The sequence below is a fragment of the Dipodomys merriami genome, unplaced genomic scaffold (assembly GCF_024711535.1).
Source record: "Dipodomys merriami isolate MVZ:Mamm:240054 unplaced genomic scaffold, mDipMer1.0.p SCAF_11, whole genome shotgun sequence".
NCBI lineage: Eukaryota > Metazoa > Chordata > Mammalia > Rodentia > Heteromyidae > Dipodomys > Dipodomys merriami.
In genome coordinates this window covers 2,854,962-2,870,793 of record NW_027202382.1, presented here as the reverse complement: position 1 = coordinate 2,870,793, position 15,832 = coordinate 2,854,962, and the positions used below count along the sequence as shown (strand labels likewise).

Below are 15,832 nucleotides of genomic sequence, written 5' to 3'. Positions count from 1 at the left end.
TCGGTTCCCCAGCACCCCATAAGCAAAAAGAAAAAAGCCGGAAGTGGTGCTATGGCTCAAGTGGTAGAGCGCTAGCCCTGAGCTGAAGAGCTGAGGGACAGCACCCAGGCCCAGAGTTCAGGCCCCACGACCGGACCCCCCCCACCAAAAAAAAAAAAACCTAATGAGGGAAATAATTCACTCTAAAGCCACAGTAATTATTTTTGCGTAGTGTATAAATGAGTCAAACTTCAAATTTAAGAGATTTCCTCCCTTTAAATGTAGATAACTTCTCCCCTATAAATCATCTTCCATGGTTAGAGATAATGCGTAAATTCAATAATACACAATTGAATGGAACTTGAATTTGTACTACAGGAGATTAAGGAAAGATTTCATTCCTTGAATGTGGTGAGCAAGAATGTTAATGTTTCTTATTTTGAAACTGACTGGGATAGTTTGTGATTTGGCTTTTTTTCCTGTGAAGAAAGCAATAGTGTATTAATCTTGCTCCAGTGGTCACAAGGCCCAGAGGCTAAAAAATAAGGTTCATGCAGCATCTTTGAGAGAAAACTTTCTCAGTAGAAGTCATAGCAGAAGCAGATTCAGTGGCCTCCCCGAGCACAGTCTGGGCATGGCAGGCCCAAGTCCAGGAAGCATTCCTTTGGTGTTCTAGGGGTAGAAGGCTCAGTATGGCAGCTCAGGTGTCCCTCTGAAGGTGTCCCTCCTGCTGAGTTTTGGTGTCCCTGATAGTCCTTAGAAGTGAAGAGGGCAGAGAGACAAATAGTGCATGTTTTCTATCATCTGTGGAAGCTGGATCTAAAATATAACTGGACTTGAGTCCTATACAGGACTCTAGGCATTCACATACAGTCAGACTGAAAGAAGATATCCTTAGGGGAGGAACGTAAAGGTGTAACTTCTCTGAACATTTAAAATTTCTTTATGAAAAATAATATTTTGTTTTGTGATTGTTTTTGTTATTGCTACTGTTATTAGTGAGGATTTTTTGTTATTGTTGTTGTGGGTGGTGTTTTTGCTTTGTGTATTCCTTCTTTTGGGGAGGTAAATGGGGACACAGAACCAGGCATTAGTGGCTCACACCATAATCTACTCAGGAGGCTGAGATCTAAAGATTAATGTTTGAAAGTCTGTGAGACTCTTTTTAAATTTTTTTAAATAAAAGTTCTTTTTTTTATTGTGAAAATACCATACAGAGGGATTACAATCACATGGGCAAGATAATGAGTACATTTCTGTGAGACTCTTATCCCTAATTAACCACTCAAAACCTGGAAGTGGCAGTGTTGCTCAAGTGGTAGAGCAGAAGAGCTCAAGGACAGTGTCCTCACCCTGAGTTCAATCACCATGGACCGACATAGAAAAATGGGGGCTGCAGAAAAGAAGGGAGAAAGATGTGCAAAGGCTATCATGCTATTCAGTACATACTATGTGGAAAATGACCCATGTAACTTGTGGGCAAGATAGGAAGGAGAAACTGGGGAAAGTAAAGGAAAAGGTGACATTGTTTAAAAAAAGAAATTTACTCAGTACCTGACTTATGAAATGGTAACCATTTTACAACACCTTAATAATGATAATAGTATTAGTAAAAAATAGCAAAGAAGTCTAAAAGCCTGAGTAGTCATCATAGGTTTATGAGTGCTTATGACTATGTGGTTTCCTGTTGCCTCAAAACCCATTTTTCTTTTTCTGGGAGTGAGAAGAAGTTAACTTCCCTTATCCTTACAGAACAAAAACTTTTAGACAAAATTTATTTTCCAGGTAAATATTTTTCAGACACCAGACATTTCCATTTATCTCCCTGCCACAATTGATTCCATACTGAAGAGTCACCACAGTGAAGTGTTTGTTCATTAAGAAGGTCTAAGTGTGGGGGTAACCCTCCATAAGCTTCAGTATACACTGTCTGTCATCTGCCAACTACTTTAGGTCATTTCATTTCTCTTTTTCTGATTGTCTACAAAGACAGCTCTGGGATGGGCTGCAGGCCCTATGCCTGCCACTAAGATATATTTTAAGAGCTTTCCTAGGGGTGTTGTGGGAGTTCAACTGAAGCAACTCGCATTTCCCCTTTGGGCCCTGGAGAGACTAATTCTCCTGCTTCCTAACTCCCTCCTTTCATTCCACCAAGCATTTTCAGGACCCGGTTAGGGTTTATTGACAACCTGGTGTATAATTCATGCAAGACAGGTTACAGCAGAGTGTGTGTTACCTTTGCTAGTCAAGCATGGCTTGGTAATGCTGCTCCAGATTTTGACCGGGAAGTAGGTTTTATTGGTGTTTGGGCCTAATGTTTTCCTGTCCGGAAACCTTCCCCTTGACTTGGTGAGTCTGTCTGGCGAGCACTATTTAGGGAAAATCTACTTTCCCCAGTTGGATAAATGGGTTCCAGGCTAAAACCCCATCCCCCCAAACCTGTTGTGTAAAGTAGAAGCTCTTGTCGGGGAACTGTTAGCATGAAGTGGGCAGCTGAGATTGTCTCCATGGCCAGCACAGCACAACTCAGCTGGTATGGCCAGGGTGGCTCCTGTTGATGGGCAGGTAGCACCTGGGCCTTTTATAGCTGCACTGCTTTGGTAAAAGACTGCTTGCCATTCAGAAGGCATTTTGTTTTATTTATTTATTTCTTTTCTTTTCTATTCTTCTGCTTTCATACTCCCTGAAATAATGGGATCACTTATACTAGATAGCAAAGAGATGTCTTGGGGTCTATGACTTCGCTTTTATCCCTCTTCTGAGTTTTCCTTTTTTATTTTTTAGTAGTATTAAATATTTTTCCTTATTAAGTAGTTTTACAAAGGAAATCCAATTATAAGTACAATGCGTCTTGCTTCTTCTAGGTTTTCTGTAGGTCAAGTAGATGAAAGAAGTAAACATTAGCAGAAGCTTTTGTGAGTACAGAAAGGTGGGAGTACTTGAAAAATAGACAACAGCTCCCTAGCAAGGGGTTTAGCCAGGAGGCAGGCAGGGAGAGCGGGCACAGAAGAGGCCCCATTTCTGTCATGCCTTATAGCTGGTGCTCAGTGTGGGAAGGCAAGGTGTGGTGCTGGGAGATGAAGATTTAGAAGTAAGGCATGCACTAGATCCACAACAGCTTGTAAATCAGCACAGGGAGGCTTTATCTGAGATTTTTTTTCTGACCTTGGGTATAAAAATGACCTGAATTTAATTTACAGACTTTAATCGCTATACTATGGAAATTGAAGTAGAAGGGGCCCGAATGAAGCAGGAAGCTCAGGTAGTAGCCTGTCACGTGATCCAAGTAAGAAATGGTCAGGCTGAGCCAACAAGGAAAGAAAAACACAGGAGCTGGTGGAGAGTGGGGGGAAAGAGGTACAGTGCCTAATAAATAATAGACTCTGGGGTTATAGGGCTCTGGGTCAAGGATGGCATCTGGGTGTCTGATGTGGGGAAGAAGGGAATGGTGATGGTTTTCTTCAAAATGAGGAATAGAGAAGAAGAGCAGTTGGGAGAAGAGAGTAGCAGAAAACTTAGCAAATGCTCATAGAATTAGGTTGAATGGCAAATGACCTTGTTCTAAGAACAGAATCCCAATAGCACATACTTACTTTCCTTGCAGGAGAGATTTTGGGCTTCACAAATTAGTGCCAGTGAAACTCCATCAGCCCGATCCCTTTGTTCCAAGCGAAGGAAATATGGACATGCTCACGACGTATAAACAGGACTTCAACTCCTACACTGTATCCAGGGTGGATGCCATCAAACCTCGGGACAGTAAATATCCATGTGCTGAAAAAATGGAGTCTCTGCCTACTTATAAAGGTAGGAGAACAGGGTGAGGTAAAAAAGTCTTTTTAGGCAAACCAGAAAATGTATTTTATATGCACATTCCCTTAGCGCAAGGGACAGCAAACCACTTCCTGCAAATTGAATCTGGCCAGAAGTCTATTTTTGTATGGCTGAAGAGCTAAGAATGGTTTTAAAGTTTTAAAATGTTTGAAAAAAATCAAAATCTTATTATTTCAGGATGTGTGAAAATTACATGACACTCAAAGTTCAATGTTCATGAATGCCTTTATTGGCATAGCCATATATTCATTCATTATTATGTCAGGATGGAGACTCTTATGGCCAGCAGGGCATAGGATATGTAATATCTTGCCATTTGTAGAAATATTTACTGAGCTCTTCCTTAGCTTGCTGCTCGAATCCTACAATGGAGAAGCACTTCAAATTTAATGTTAAATTCTACCACTGGTGATTGTTTCATCTATTCATTAAAAGAGCACTGAAATGTAATATATACATGTATATGTGTGTGCATGTATGTATATATATGTATGTGTGTATATTCAAACAGAAAAGCATATGCCTCATAATTACTAAATGAATGAATTTTGACTGGACCCACATATATCAATGTCACCCAGATCAAGAAATACATTCTTACCAATTTCATTCACCCTTCCCAACCAGACTGAAATCTCTGTGCTGACTTTTTGTTTTTGTACAGTACTGGTGCTAGAACCCAGGGCCTCATGTATATTAGGAAAATGCTCTACCACTGAGCTGTGTTTCCAACCCCATTTATGTAGACTCTTAACACTTTGAATTAGTTTTTTTTTCCAGTTTTGAACTTGATGCAAAATGGATTAATCTTAAAAAATATGTAGTTAGCTTGGCATTTGTGGTGCTTACCTGTAATTCTGTCTATTCAGGATCCATGGATCACAGTTTGAAGCCAGTCCTGGCAGAAAAGTCTGGGAGACTCTTACCTTCCATTAGTCAGCCCAGATAAATGTCTATGGAGATGTGACTCAAATGGTAGAGTGCCAGCCTTGAACTAAAAAGCCAGGAAAAAGCATGAGGCTCTGAATTCAAGCCTCAGCACCAGCATACAAAAAAAGTATTTAATTCACATAAAACAATTGTACAAACTTATAGAGTGTGATGTGATGTTTCAATAAATGTATATGTTAGTATAATGTTTGAATCAGGTTATTATATCTACCAAATATTTATCTTTTTGTGTGGAGAAAACATTCAAAATCTTTTCTTCTATTTTTTTGGAAATATACAATGCATATTTTACTGTGTATATGTTACATACCAGGCATGGGCCTAGGAACTGGGAAGGAAGAAAACAGACCTGCCACTGACCCTGTAGTCTAGTATATTGCTAGTCCTGTGGGTTGGGCAAACAGTAGTAGTTACTCAGTAGGGCACAGCTACCAGGGAAGAGAGGATCAGGTTCGTAAGGAGTATTTTCCTGCTTATAATGCACAGTCACCTTAGGAAGATCAGCTCAAGAGTTCATACAAAATGTTGTGACTGCTAAAGGACTGTGGTAAGGGTTGCCTTCATTGAGCAAGCTACACCTTTAGACTGCATGTGGTAGTGAAGATGGAGGCTGGAGTGAAGGGAGAGTTTCCTAAAGGGGCTCTGTACCTGTCATTCTAGAGGACCCCTCATGTACTTGAACTTATCTGGTTTTTCCTAGGAATTGACTTAGGGCAGGGGTGGCCTGGGCCTCTTGAGCAGCTTGGCCTCATCTTTGGGATCTCCTTTCAGTTCTCTATGAAAGTCACATTCTAACATCCCTTTCCTGTGAAGTCTTCAGCCTCCTGTCCTGGCTCATTCTCTTGTTTATTCCCACCATGAAGTCCTTGGTTTTGCTGGACCTCTGGTCCATCAATGCCTTTCCCTTCTTTCCCATTATCAGCTCATGTGGCTGTTCTTCCCCAAGCAGCCTGTTCCCTGTTTTGTCATTGCTGTCCATCTCTTACCAGTATGGAAGCATACTACTTTCTGTCCTTCTGTTCCTTTCCATGTTTGTGACCTAGAGTATGCTTTAATCTGAACATCTCTTGCCCATTTCTGAAAAAGGCACAGGGAGTTTTTTTTTTAAAGGGTACCTACCTAATTTGATGTCTTTTCTACTTAAGACTGGTCAAATAATCAACTTGATTCTTAGAATAAAATCTCACGTGGCTTTGTAGGTGTGGCTCTTGTTTCCTGAGCCTTCTGCACTAGCCTCAGGACCTTCTTTTGGCCTCCTTTTCCACAAGGCATGTAGAATGCATGATTTCTTCTGTACAGAAACCTCCAGTTTTCTCTGTGCTGTGCTTATCCTTCCCAGACCTTCTCCCATGCCACATGGGAAGGGCTGAGGCCCCCTTTCCTTCCCTTGGTTACTAACTCTCCATGTAGTTGTCTAGTTAATATTTGTCTCTTTGGCCAGGCTATAAACTCTAAGGAAAGCAGGGATCTATTATTTTCTTGTCAATACTATTCCTCACCCCATCCCAGGAAGCCACTGTGGTAGTGCTTTACAAAAAGAGTAAATAGAAGTGCAGGGTGGGATGTCATTTTCTTCTATAGAACCAGCTCTTCTTTTATTTTAATCCAGTGTTTACAGGAAGACAGAAATGGGGTACCATAGATACTAAGAAGGTGAGCCAGGGGAGTGAAACTGGAGCAAGTGCTTACTTCGAAGGGGGAGGACAAGGAGGACATGTCTAGCTTCAAGCTCTCATTTTGTCTGTACCATCTGTGTGTGCCCACCTCCCTGGTGTAGAAGGTTTGCAGTTAGAGGCTCTTCAGAGCAGCTCCCTGCTCAGCTCAGCTCCCTCTTCCCTACCTTTATGGTAGATACAGGGAGAGATCTGGGAATGAAAATGGATCCTTGCTTGCTTTAAGAGTTAGTAAAGAGCCTGGCGCTGGTGGTTGGTGCCTGTAATCCTAGCTATTCAGGAGGCTGAGTATCATGGTTCAAAGCCAACCTGGGCAGGAAAGTCCGTGAGACTCTTATCTCCAATTAACCACCAGAAAACTGGAAGTGGTGCTGTGGCTCAAGTGGTAGAGCACTAGCCTTGAGCTGAAGAGCTGAGGGACAGCGCACAGACCCAGAGTTCAATTACCACGACCACCACCACCAACAAAAGAGTTAGCAAAGATGGAGTAAATATAATGGAGTGATTTCTAAAAAAAGCCTTTACTACTCTACAGCAAACTATTCATCCTCAAAAAACAAAACAAAACAAACAAAACAAAAGAACCTGATCCATGGCTCAGGCTTTTTCATCTTGTCTGTCTCTAGCTTTCATATTCCTTCCTTGTATCCATCCACTTACATCTCAAATTGCTCTCTGCAAATGACAGAGTAATATTTTATGGCTAAAATTAAACCATGGCTGATAGATCTGTAGTGTTCAAGTTAAAGAAAATCTGGTCTTATCCACCTTTTACTTAAGCTTCATATACCTATGAACCGTTTACCTTTGAATGGAATAAATATGAAACATCACCTGGACTGCTTATGACCAGGCATGTGTAGATGAAGAGGGTTTGGTTCTCTGTACATTCATGAGGACAAAACTAGGGGATTTTCATCTTGTGAAGTTTCGAGGTCTTTTAGATGAGAGCAGTTTGTTCCTTGCTTGCCAATAATATCATTGCTTCTAAAACTTAGCTTTAACTACCAAGTATTTGTCTTCTCAGTATGTATAGCGCAGGGAAAGGAACAGTAAAGGTGTCAAGTAAAGAAAGAAATGAACTATTGTTTAGAAGGTCCCTGGGTGACTGAATTTGGGAATAGATATACAGAAATCCTTACCAGTGCTACATGATCTGTAGCAGGAGTGAGGTTTGGGGAAAGTCTGTGACCTTCGCTCTTCCCTTTGGTCAGTCCTGAACCACTTCATGCATGCATGAAGGGCATATACCCTTGCCTAACCTGCCTGATCTTTTCTTATATCACCTGTTGGATGTCTTAACTCTTGCAAAAACTTGCTGCTTGAGTAAGTTTTCCATAGCAATCTTCACATATTATAGTTATACTTTGATTCTCTTTACAAAGAAAAAAAGAAATCAAAGGCCAAGATAATTAAATATATATATTGCAAGGAGTGCTATCTATCTATCTATCTATCTATCTATCTATCTATCTATCTATCTATCTATCTATCTATCTATCTATCTATCTATCTATCTATCTATCTATCTACCTATCTACCTATCTACCTATCTATCTATCTATCTATCTATCTATCTATCTATCTATCTATCTATCTATCTATCTATCTATCTATCTATCTATCTATCTATCTATCTATCTATCTATCTATCTATCTATCTATGTTCTGTTTCCATTATAAGTTCTGTGAGAAAAAATATTTAAATGTTTCCCTTTCTACTCATGGTCAGCACCTTTACTGGGGTCCCTAAAACCACCAATAAAGTATGTTTCAGCAGCATTTGGTTGTAATTTGTGACATTTCCCAAACACTGTGCAATTGGAAAAATTGAGAGTGTAATTACTTGATGCTCAGCTTTAGGTTTAGCTAAGTTTTTTTTAAAAGACCCATTATTGAATGGAATCCCTTTTAAAGAGGTTCTTGCCAATTACCCACATGACACTGTGGCCCTGAAGGGCTTTACTGGTGTGTGAATAGTTTGTCATGTGGAATTCTGAGGTTTTTCTAGGCCTTGTGGAGGTTTTCTTGTAATAAATGCTGGGTGGAGGAAGTCAGGAGGTTGAATAATAATGTGGTTTCAACTATATTGTTGGGTAGCAGAAATCACATGAGGCAACTTTGAGCTTAGGACCCTGTTTTCTTAACACTTCATCCATCACAGAAGAGGGCCAGAAAAGCCCTATTCTGCCCACCCTTAAGTATCTTGAGGCAGTATGTAGGTACCTACAGGTAGATGCCCTGATTTCAGGCAGGCCTGAAGTTTTGGGGTGTGAGACATATGGTTTATATTCAGTAAGATGGTTCCTTCTAAGGCCCTTAATGTTTTCAAGATGTTGACAGACTCATTAATGACCCTTGGAGAAAGATTAGATTTTCTTCTCTTCTTTTCTTTCTTTTGCTTTCCTTTCAATTTTCTCTGTATCTTTTTTTTTCTTTTGAGAGAAAGCCTTAATACATTTCCCAGGCATGCTTTAAAGTTGTGATATGCCTGCCTCAGCCTCCCAAGTGTTGGAATTATAGGCATTCGCCACCACACCCTGGAGGATTTAGACTTTCTTTGAAATATAGCCTATTTAAAATAAATAGTTGGTGGTATTACTAGCCTAAAACAAATTTGAGAGTGTGTGTAGGGATGGGAATGTCAAGGGTTCTGAAATGGCAGAAGCTTAGAAAATCCCACCCCTCCAAAAATAACAGTAAGATTAGATAATATGGTAAAACCCAACCATTGCACAGCTCTGGAAATCAAACAGTGGTATATTACAAATTGAGAGTATGAACACAAGATACAGAAATGGAATCTTAGTTATGAATAGTGGTGATTTGTCATGGAGCTGCTTCCATCATCCCATTCTCCTCCCATTCTTTGTGGCAGTTCTGCTCAGTAAGTCTAGACTGTGAAGGAAAGAAGCTCTTATGCTAGTGGAGTCTTAATTGATTTTAAATAAAGTGCATTACAAAGGATTTTGATTAAAAAATAACCAGCAATGATCCCAGTGAGAAAAAAATCAAAGAAGTTAACTTCAACAACTAGTTTGATGTTTGCAATACTAATTGAGGCAAGACATAGGTCATTAGAGATGCTAGACCTTTAGCAGGGAGATCCAGAGAATGAGATAGAGAGAGTAGGCCTTGATAAATTCATACATCTCTTGATGGTTCTGTAAAGGCTGTGCACCTGGGCAATGCTGCGCATGAGCTCAAGAGATCAGAGGATCCTATCTATGTCACCTCCCTGGTAAAAATAGGAGACCTAGTACCTATGTAGAGGAGGCATGAAATTTCAGCAAAGACCTTTTGGTCTTTGACTATGTTTCCTAACTTACATACAAATTCATTAGCAATTCAAATGACCACTAGGCTACATTTACACAGGGGGAAGCCTAACTTGGAAGCCTAATTAGGAAGAGAAAAATGAGCAAAACTATCAGTGTCTTAAGCTAAGCACCCGTGGCTCATGACTACTCAGGAAGCTGAGGTCTGGGGATTGTGGTCTGAAGCCATCCAGGGTAGAAAAGTTCTTGAAACACTTAGCTCTAACCTCTAAAAAAGCTGGATTTGGAGCTGTGGCTCAAGTGATAGAGTGCTAGTCACGAGCAAAAAGCTAAGGGACAGTACCCAGGCCTCAAGTTCAAGCTCTAGGATTGGCATATATGTGCACACGTGCGCATGTGTGCACATACACACAATATCAGTGATAAGATTATAGAATTAGTTCAAGTATTTCACTAAACAGCAAAAATAAGAACTCCCAATGGAAGGGTTAGAATTCAGAGTTGTTGAGCATATTATCTAACATATCTGTCTTTAAAAAAATATGCAGCAGAAATAGAAAAGAGGAAAGTGTGGTACCTGTGTATGTGCTACATACTGTGTCTCTCAGAACATCCAGATATTGGACCTATCAGACAAGTTGCAATTACAAAGATATTAAAAAGTAGCAGTAAATCATATTTAAAGCATTGAAGGAAAATATCTCAATAACTGCTCATTAAACAGAGAATATTAATAAAGCAATATCATAAAAAACCAAATGGAAACTTTGGAATTAATGTAAAACTTAATGCAAAAAAATTTAATGCATAGAAAGCACCTAAGTAAAATCTACATAAATTTAGTTTCTGTTTATGGATTAGAAGTTTCAATGCTTAAGGAAGAATTACTGAAATGATCTATAGATCATTGTAGTCTTTTTTTTTTTGTCGTACATGTACCAATACTGGGGCTTGAACTCAGAGCTTTTTTAGTTCAGGGCTGTCTCTCTACCACTTGAGGCATAGCTTTACTTCTGGCTTTTTGATGCTTAATTGAACATGAGTCTCATAGTCTTTCCTGCATGGGCTGGCTTCAAACTGTGATCCTCAGATCTCAAACTCTTGAGCAGCTAGAATTATAGTGCCTAGAAATCATTGCATTCTATATATGAAATTCTTATAAAAAGATCAGGAGTATTTTCTAATAAAAAAAGAAAAACTTTAAAGCAATATCAAATTTTATGCATGAAATTCAAATAAACCAGAATAAATATTCTTAGAAACATAAAAGCAAACTGGAAGAGTACTTTCTGATGTTAAAACTGTACTATAAAAGTTATGCTAAAGTCCATTAGACTCTTAGCTCCAATAAACTACTAAGAAAAAGCTGGAAGTGGTGCTGTGGTTCAAGTAGCAGAGCACTAGTCTGAGCAAAGGAAGATCAAGGACAGCACTCAAGCTCTGAGGTCAAGCTCTAGGACCAGCAAAAAAAAAAAAAATGCAGATAATAAAGAATTACCATAGATAAATGCCCTATACTATCCTGAAATGCTCTATCTTACCTTCTCTTGCCCTGATTTCTATAATTTCTGAACCATAAGGCTTTATAGATTTCCCATTGATCCACTTGTATTACTACTTATCTGCTACATTTTTTGAAGTAGAATTCATCACACTGATGATTATATTTTGGACTCAGTCTCAAAATCATACTATATGAACACTCTTCTTTTTTTTTTTTTTTTTTTGTTTTTGGGTCTGGTAGTGGGGCTTGAACTCAGGGCCTGGGCGCTGTCCCTCAGCTCTTCAGCTCAAGGCTAGCGCTCTACCACTTGAGCCACAGCGCCACTCCAGCTTTTTTTCTTTTTTTTTGCTTATGTGGTGCTGGGAATCGAACCCAGGGCCTTATGCATGCAAGGCAAGCACTCTACCACTGAGCTACCTTCCCACCTCTAAACCCTATGTTTTATAATTATAGACTAAACAATATTATCAAGAGCTTTGAGGAGTTGGGCATTTATAGCTAATCACTATAAAATTTATAGCTATCCATCTAAAAATAAGGTAATGACTTATTAGTGTATAGTCAAACTCCAAAGTGAAGGGTGAGCCCAAATTGCTAGAAATATAATAAATATAACCTGATATTAATTATTGTGGGAAGAAAATGCTCCTTCATTATATTCATATCTTTTTTTTTTGGGTCCGGTCGTGGGGCCTGAACTCTGGGTCTGGGCACTGTCCCTCAGCTCTTCAGCTCAAGGCTAGTGCTCTACCACTTAAGCCACAGCACCACTTCTGGCTTTTTTCTTTTTGCTCATGTGGTGCTGAGGAATCGAAACCAGGGCCTCATGCATGCAAGGCATGCAAGGGCCACCTTCCCAGCCCTATTCATATCTTTTAAAGCAAACAATTTATGAATCATTTATTGATATATAAAATATTGCCATTAAGGAAAAATCCATATTATTAAGCGGTTCATATTATTTATACTATAAATCATTTTATAGTATAGTAGTATAGTTTTAAGACAGTGTGGTGCTGATACCAAAATGGTGCAACAATAATCCAGAAAATTATGACTACAGGGATTAAACCTCAGGTTTATTTATTGCCAACTAATTGTTTAAAAAGTTCCTAGGCATTTCAGTGTGAGAGAAGTTATCTTGTTGAGACTTGGTTCTGGGACAATTGGATATCTGTTTGCAAAATGAGGTTCAACCATTACACCATATGAAAAAAAAATGGTGAAGGGCTATGGCTATGGCTCTGGTACAGTGCTTACCCAGCATGCAAGGAACTTGGGGTTTGATGTCTAGTACTGCAAAAGTAAAGTAAAAGTATTTAAAATAAAGCATTTAAAAGGATCATAGACCTAGATATAATATCTAAAAATAAAAATATGATATAAAGGAATAGGTAAGTCCCAATAAAATAACATTTGGTGGTTTCAATACCCCACTTTCACCAAAAGATAGGTTATACAGGCCAAACAGAGATAAAGAAACTTCAGAGTTAAACTATCCCACAGATCAAATGGATTTAACAGAAATCTACAGAGTATTCCAACAGCTGCAGAATATATATTCTTTTCAGAAGCTTATGTAACTCTCAAAAATAGATCATTTTGAGTCATAAAGCAAGTCTTAACAAATACAAAACAATGAAATAGATTTTTTCATCTTACAGATCATAATGGAAGGAAACCAACAGCAAGAAATATAGAAAATATACAAAGATGGAGACTGAATAATACATTTGTATATTTTTAAATTTATTTATTTTCTTTAAATAGTCATACAAAGGGATTTCAATTCAACATGTCAACTCATGAGTTTTAAACATCTTGAAAAATGTCACTCATCCCATCATTCTCCTCCCCCACCTCCATTTATCCCAATCCTGCTCATCATCTCATTTCCTAGCTCCATTTTCACATAGTACATTGAGTACCATTCATTTCTCTCTCCATTTATTCATCCCTACCTGGAACCACCCCCCACTCCCACACCTTGCAGCTTCCTGACACTGTTTTGTTAAACTATAAGTTAATTATTTAAAGGGATTACGGAATAGAAATCCACCCCTGCATATACATAGTTTAGTCAGTTCGATCATTTACATATGCATATGGCTCTGTATGTGTTTTCATATAAGTATATATTTTAGATCTAACTTCCACATATGAGAAAAATATGCACCCTTTGTCTCTCTGAGTTTATCTTACTCCACTCAATATAATTTTTCCAGGACTATGTTTCTGTAAATGACATAGTATTGTTCTTAATGGATAAATAAAATTCCATTCTCCTCCTTTCTATCTCTCTCTTATACACACATTTTCCTTTTTTAACTTCGTAGTTCTCTTTTTGAAAGTCATTCTGTATATATTTTTCCCACTGTTTTATTTTCCCCATTATTTTACTTTATTTTTTCTATTTAACAAAGCAGTTTGTGAATACAGTGTATCACATTATCACATGATCAATGTTAGCCCCTTTCAACATTTTCACCAATCCTTCCCAACTCACCCCTTCCCTTACTTTTCTTTTTTTTGCCAGCCCTGGGGTTTAAACTTTGGGCCTGAGCACTCTTTCTGAGCTCCTTTTGCTCAAGACTAGCACACTTGAGTCACAGTGTCACTTCTGGCTTTTTATGTGATTAATTGAAGATAAGAGTCTCACAGACTTTCCTGCGTCAGCTGGCTTGAAACCACAATCCTCAGATCCCAGCATTCTGAGTAGCGAGGTGTGAGCCACCAGTCTTGGCTTCCCTTACTTTTCTTACTTTTGTAGTATATACATTGGATTCTTGGCTTGCATTCTCTCTCCTTCTCTCTATTCATCTCCCCCTCTTCTTAGCCTGCTCCATCCCTTGCAAGTACTGGTTTCTAAGTGCTTATTTCGTTGGGCTTTGAACTTTGTCTTTTTAAGGAATTACACTATTGGAGTTCTCCTTTTGTAAATACTTGGATTATCATTATTATCATGATCTCTTCTGCTTTAATTTCAGCTGATTATTTATCTTGGAACCAACCAAAACGAGAGCTACTTCGTCCACCACACAGCTACCGGCCAGCATCCACCAAGTTTGATAATAGAACCACTCACCAAGATGACTACCTCACCAAGGGCTTTGTGAGTACCAAGAGCTGTAAACCTCCCCCTATACCAAATCTCTGTAACATCCCATTGGAGGATCTGACTAACTACAAGATGAACTATGTGCCCCACCCTATGGAGAAGCGCTTTGTTTATGAGCCTAAAAGATTTAAACCCTGCGACATCCCCTTTGAGAGCCTCACTACCCACAAAGAGTATTTCCGGGGCCTGGTAGGGAAGCCTGCCAAGAGCCTGAAACCACCAGGCAGGACCGCTGGGCCAGACACACCTTTTGCTAACACCACTGAATTCCAAGACAAGTACCAAGCTTGGCCAACGCCTCAAGTATTCTCCAAATCTCCCGCCAACTATGTCCCTCCTGAAGAGAAGATGGATTTTCTGACAACTGTGCAAGCCCATTACACATACCCTAAGGGTGCCCCTGCCCAGCCCTGCCGACCAGCAGCCCCGATTAAGAAGAGCTGCCGCTTCGAGGGCTCCACCACCACTAAGGATGACTACAAGCAGTGGACCAATGTTCGGGCAGAGTCAATCAGGCCCACTCACCATCTGGCCCTTCCTGCTGAACCTTTGGACTGCCTGACCACCGCACGGGCCCACTATGTACCTCACCCACCTACGAATACCAAAAGCTTTAAGCCTGCCTCGTCTGGACCTCAAGTAAATATCCCTGTGGAGGGCCAGACCACCTACTCTATCAGCTTTACTCCCAAGGAAATGGGCAGGTGCCTGGCTTCCTACCCTAACCCCCCTGGCTATGTCTTTGAGGAAGTGGATGCTGCGGGGCACAAGATATATAGACCATCTTCCGTAACAGGATCTCCAAGGAACAGCCAGCTCTCCATGAGTGAGATGGAAAAACCTAAGGAGAGGGAGTTGGCAGTGTCAGCCTGACTTTGAAAAAGTATTTTAAAATTACACAATACTTTAAAAAAGATCGAAAGTTATTCATTGGACAAAAAAGAATTCCCCAAAATGAAAAAAAAAAAGTTAATCGCCAATTCCAGGATATTTGAATAAAAGGAGATTCATGTGACTCAAGGAAAATGGCATCCGATCATGGGCTGATTAACTTCCCTTAACTGCCCCTCTACTGTCTCCCCTTAGCTCCCTTCCCCCCAACCCCCCTCAGGTCCCTTACCTTACCTTGTGCTCATAGACTCAAAGCTGGTTTCAGTTTTCTTTTTTGTGATCCAGATGTATTTTATTAGTTTAATCATTGTATGAATTACATAATAACGACAAATGTGAAGTGTCAAAAAATAAATTTGATTTTGGGGGGATTGAATGTACAGCTCTATATGTTCACTGTCATGTGCTCTTTGCAATCTGTGTTGCTTAGGACCCTTGAAGAAATTTCATATTAAACTCTATGTACTAGTGGAGGTTTTGAGCTCGGGCCTAGAGTGTTGTTTCAGAGATGCTTCTTGCAGCGTATTTCTACTTCTTTACTGCATGACCTGTTAGTCAGAATAGCTCTTTCTGATGGGGCCCGGGTCTCTTCAGTCAGGGGTAA

General features: G+C 39.6%; 1 protein-coding gene and 1 non-coding gene across 2 annotated transcripts in view; one reads left to right on the top strand and one right to left on the bottom strand.

Annotated features, from left to right (window-relative positions):
- The window catches only part of Saxo1 (stabilizer of axonemal microtubules 1), a 90,844-nt gene extending 75,255 nt beyond the window's left edge, over window positions 1-15,589 (top strand). The window contains exons 3-4 of the mRNA XM_070005296.1: window positions 3,584-3,786; window positions 14,207-15,589. Of these exons, the coding sequence (XP_069861397.1) occupies window positions 3,584-3,786; window positions 14,207-15,210 (1,207 nt within the window). The 3' untranslated portion in view covers window positions 15,211-15,589. The remainder of the gene's footprint in view (window positions 1-3,583; window positions 3,787-14,206) is intronic.
- Window positions 11,574-11,645, bottom strand: Trnaa-ugc (transfer RNA alanine (anticodon UGC)). The gene has a single exon. It is a non-coding gene; the product is annotated as a tRNA-Ala (tRNA).
- Window positions 15,590-15,832: the final 243 nt, after the last annotated feature.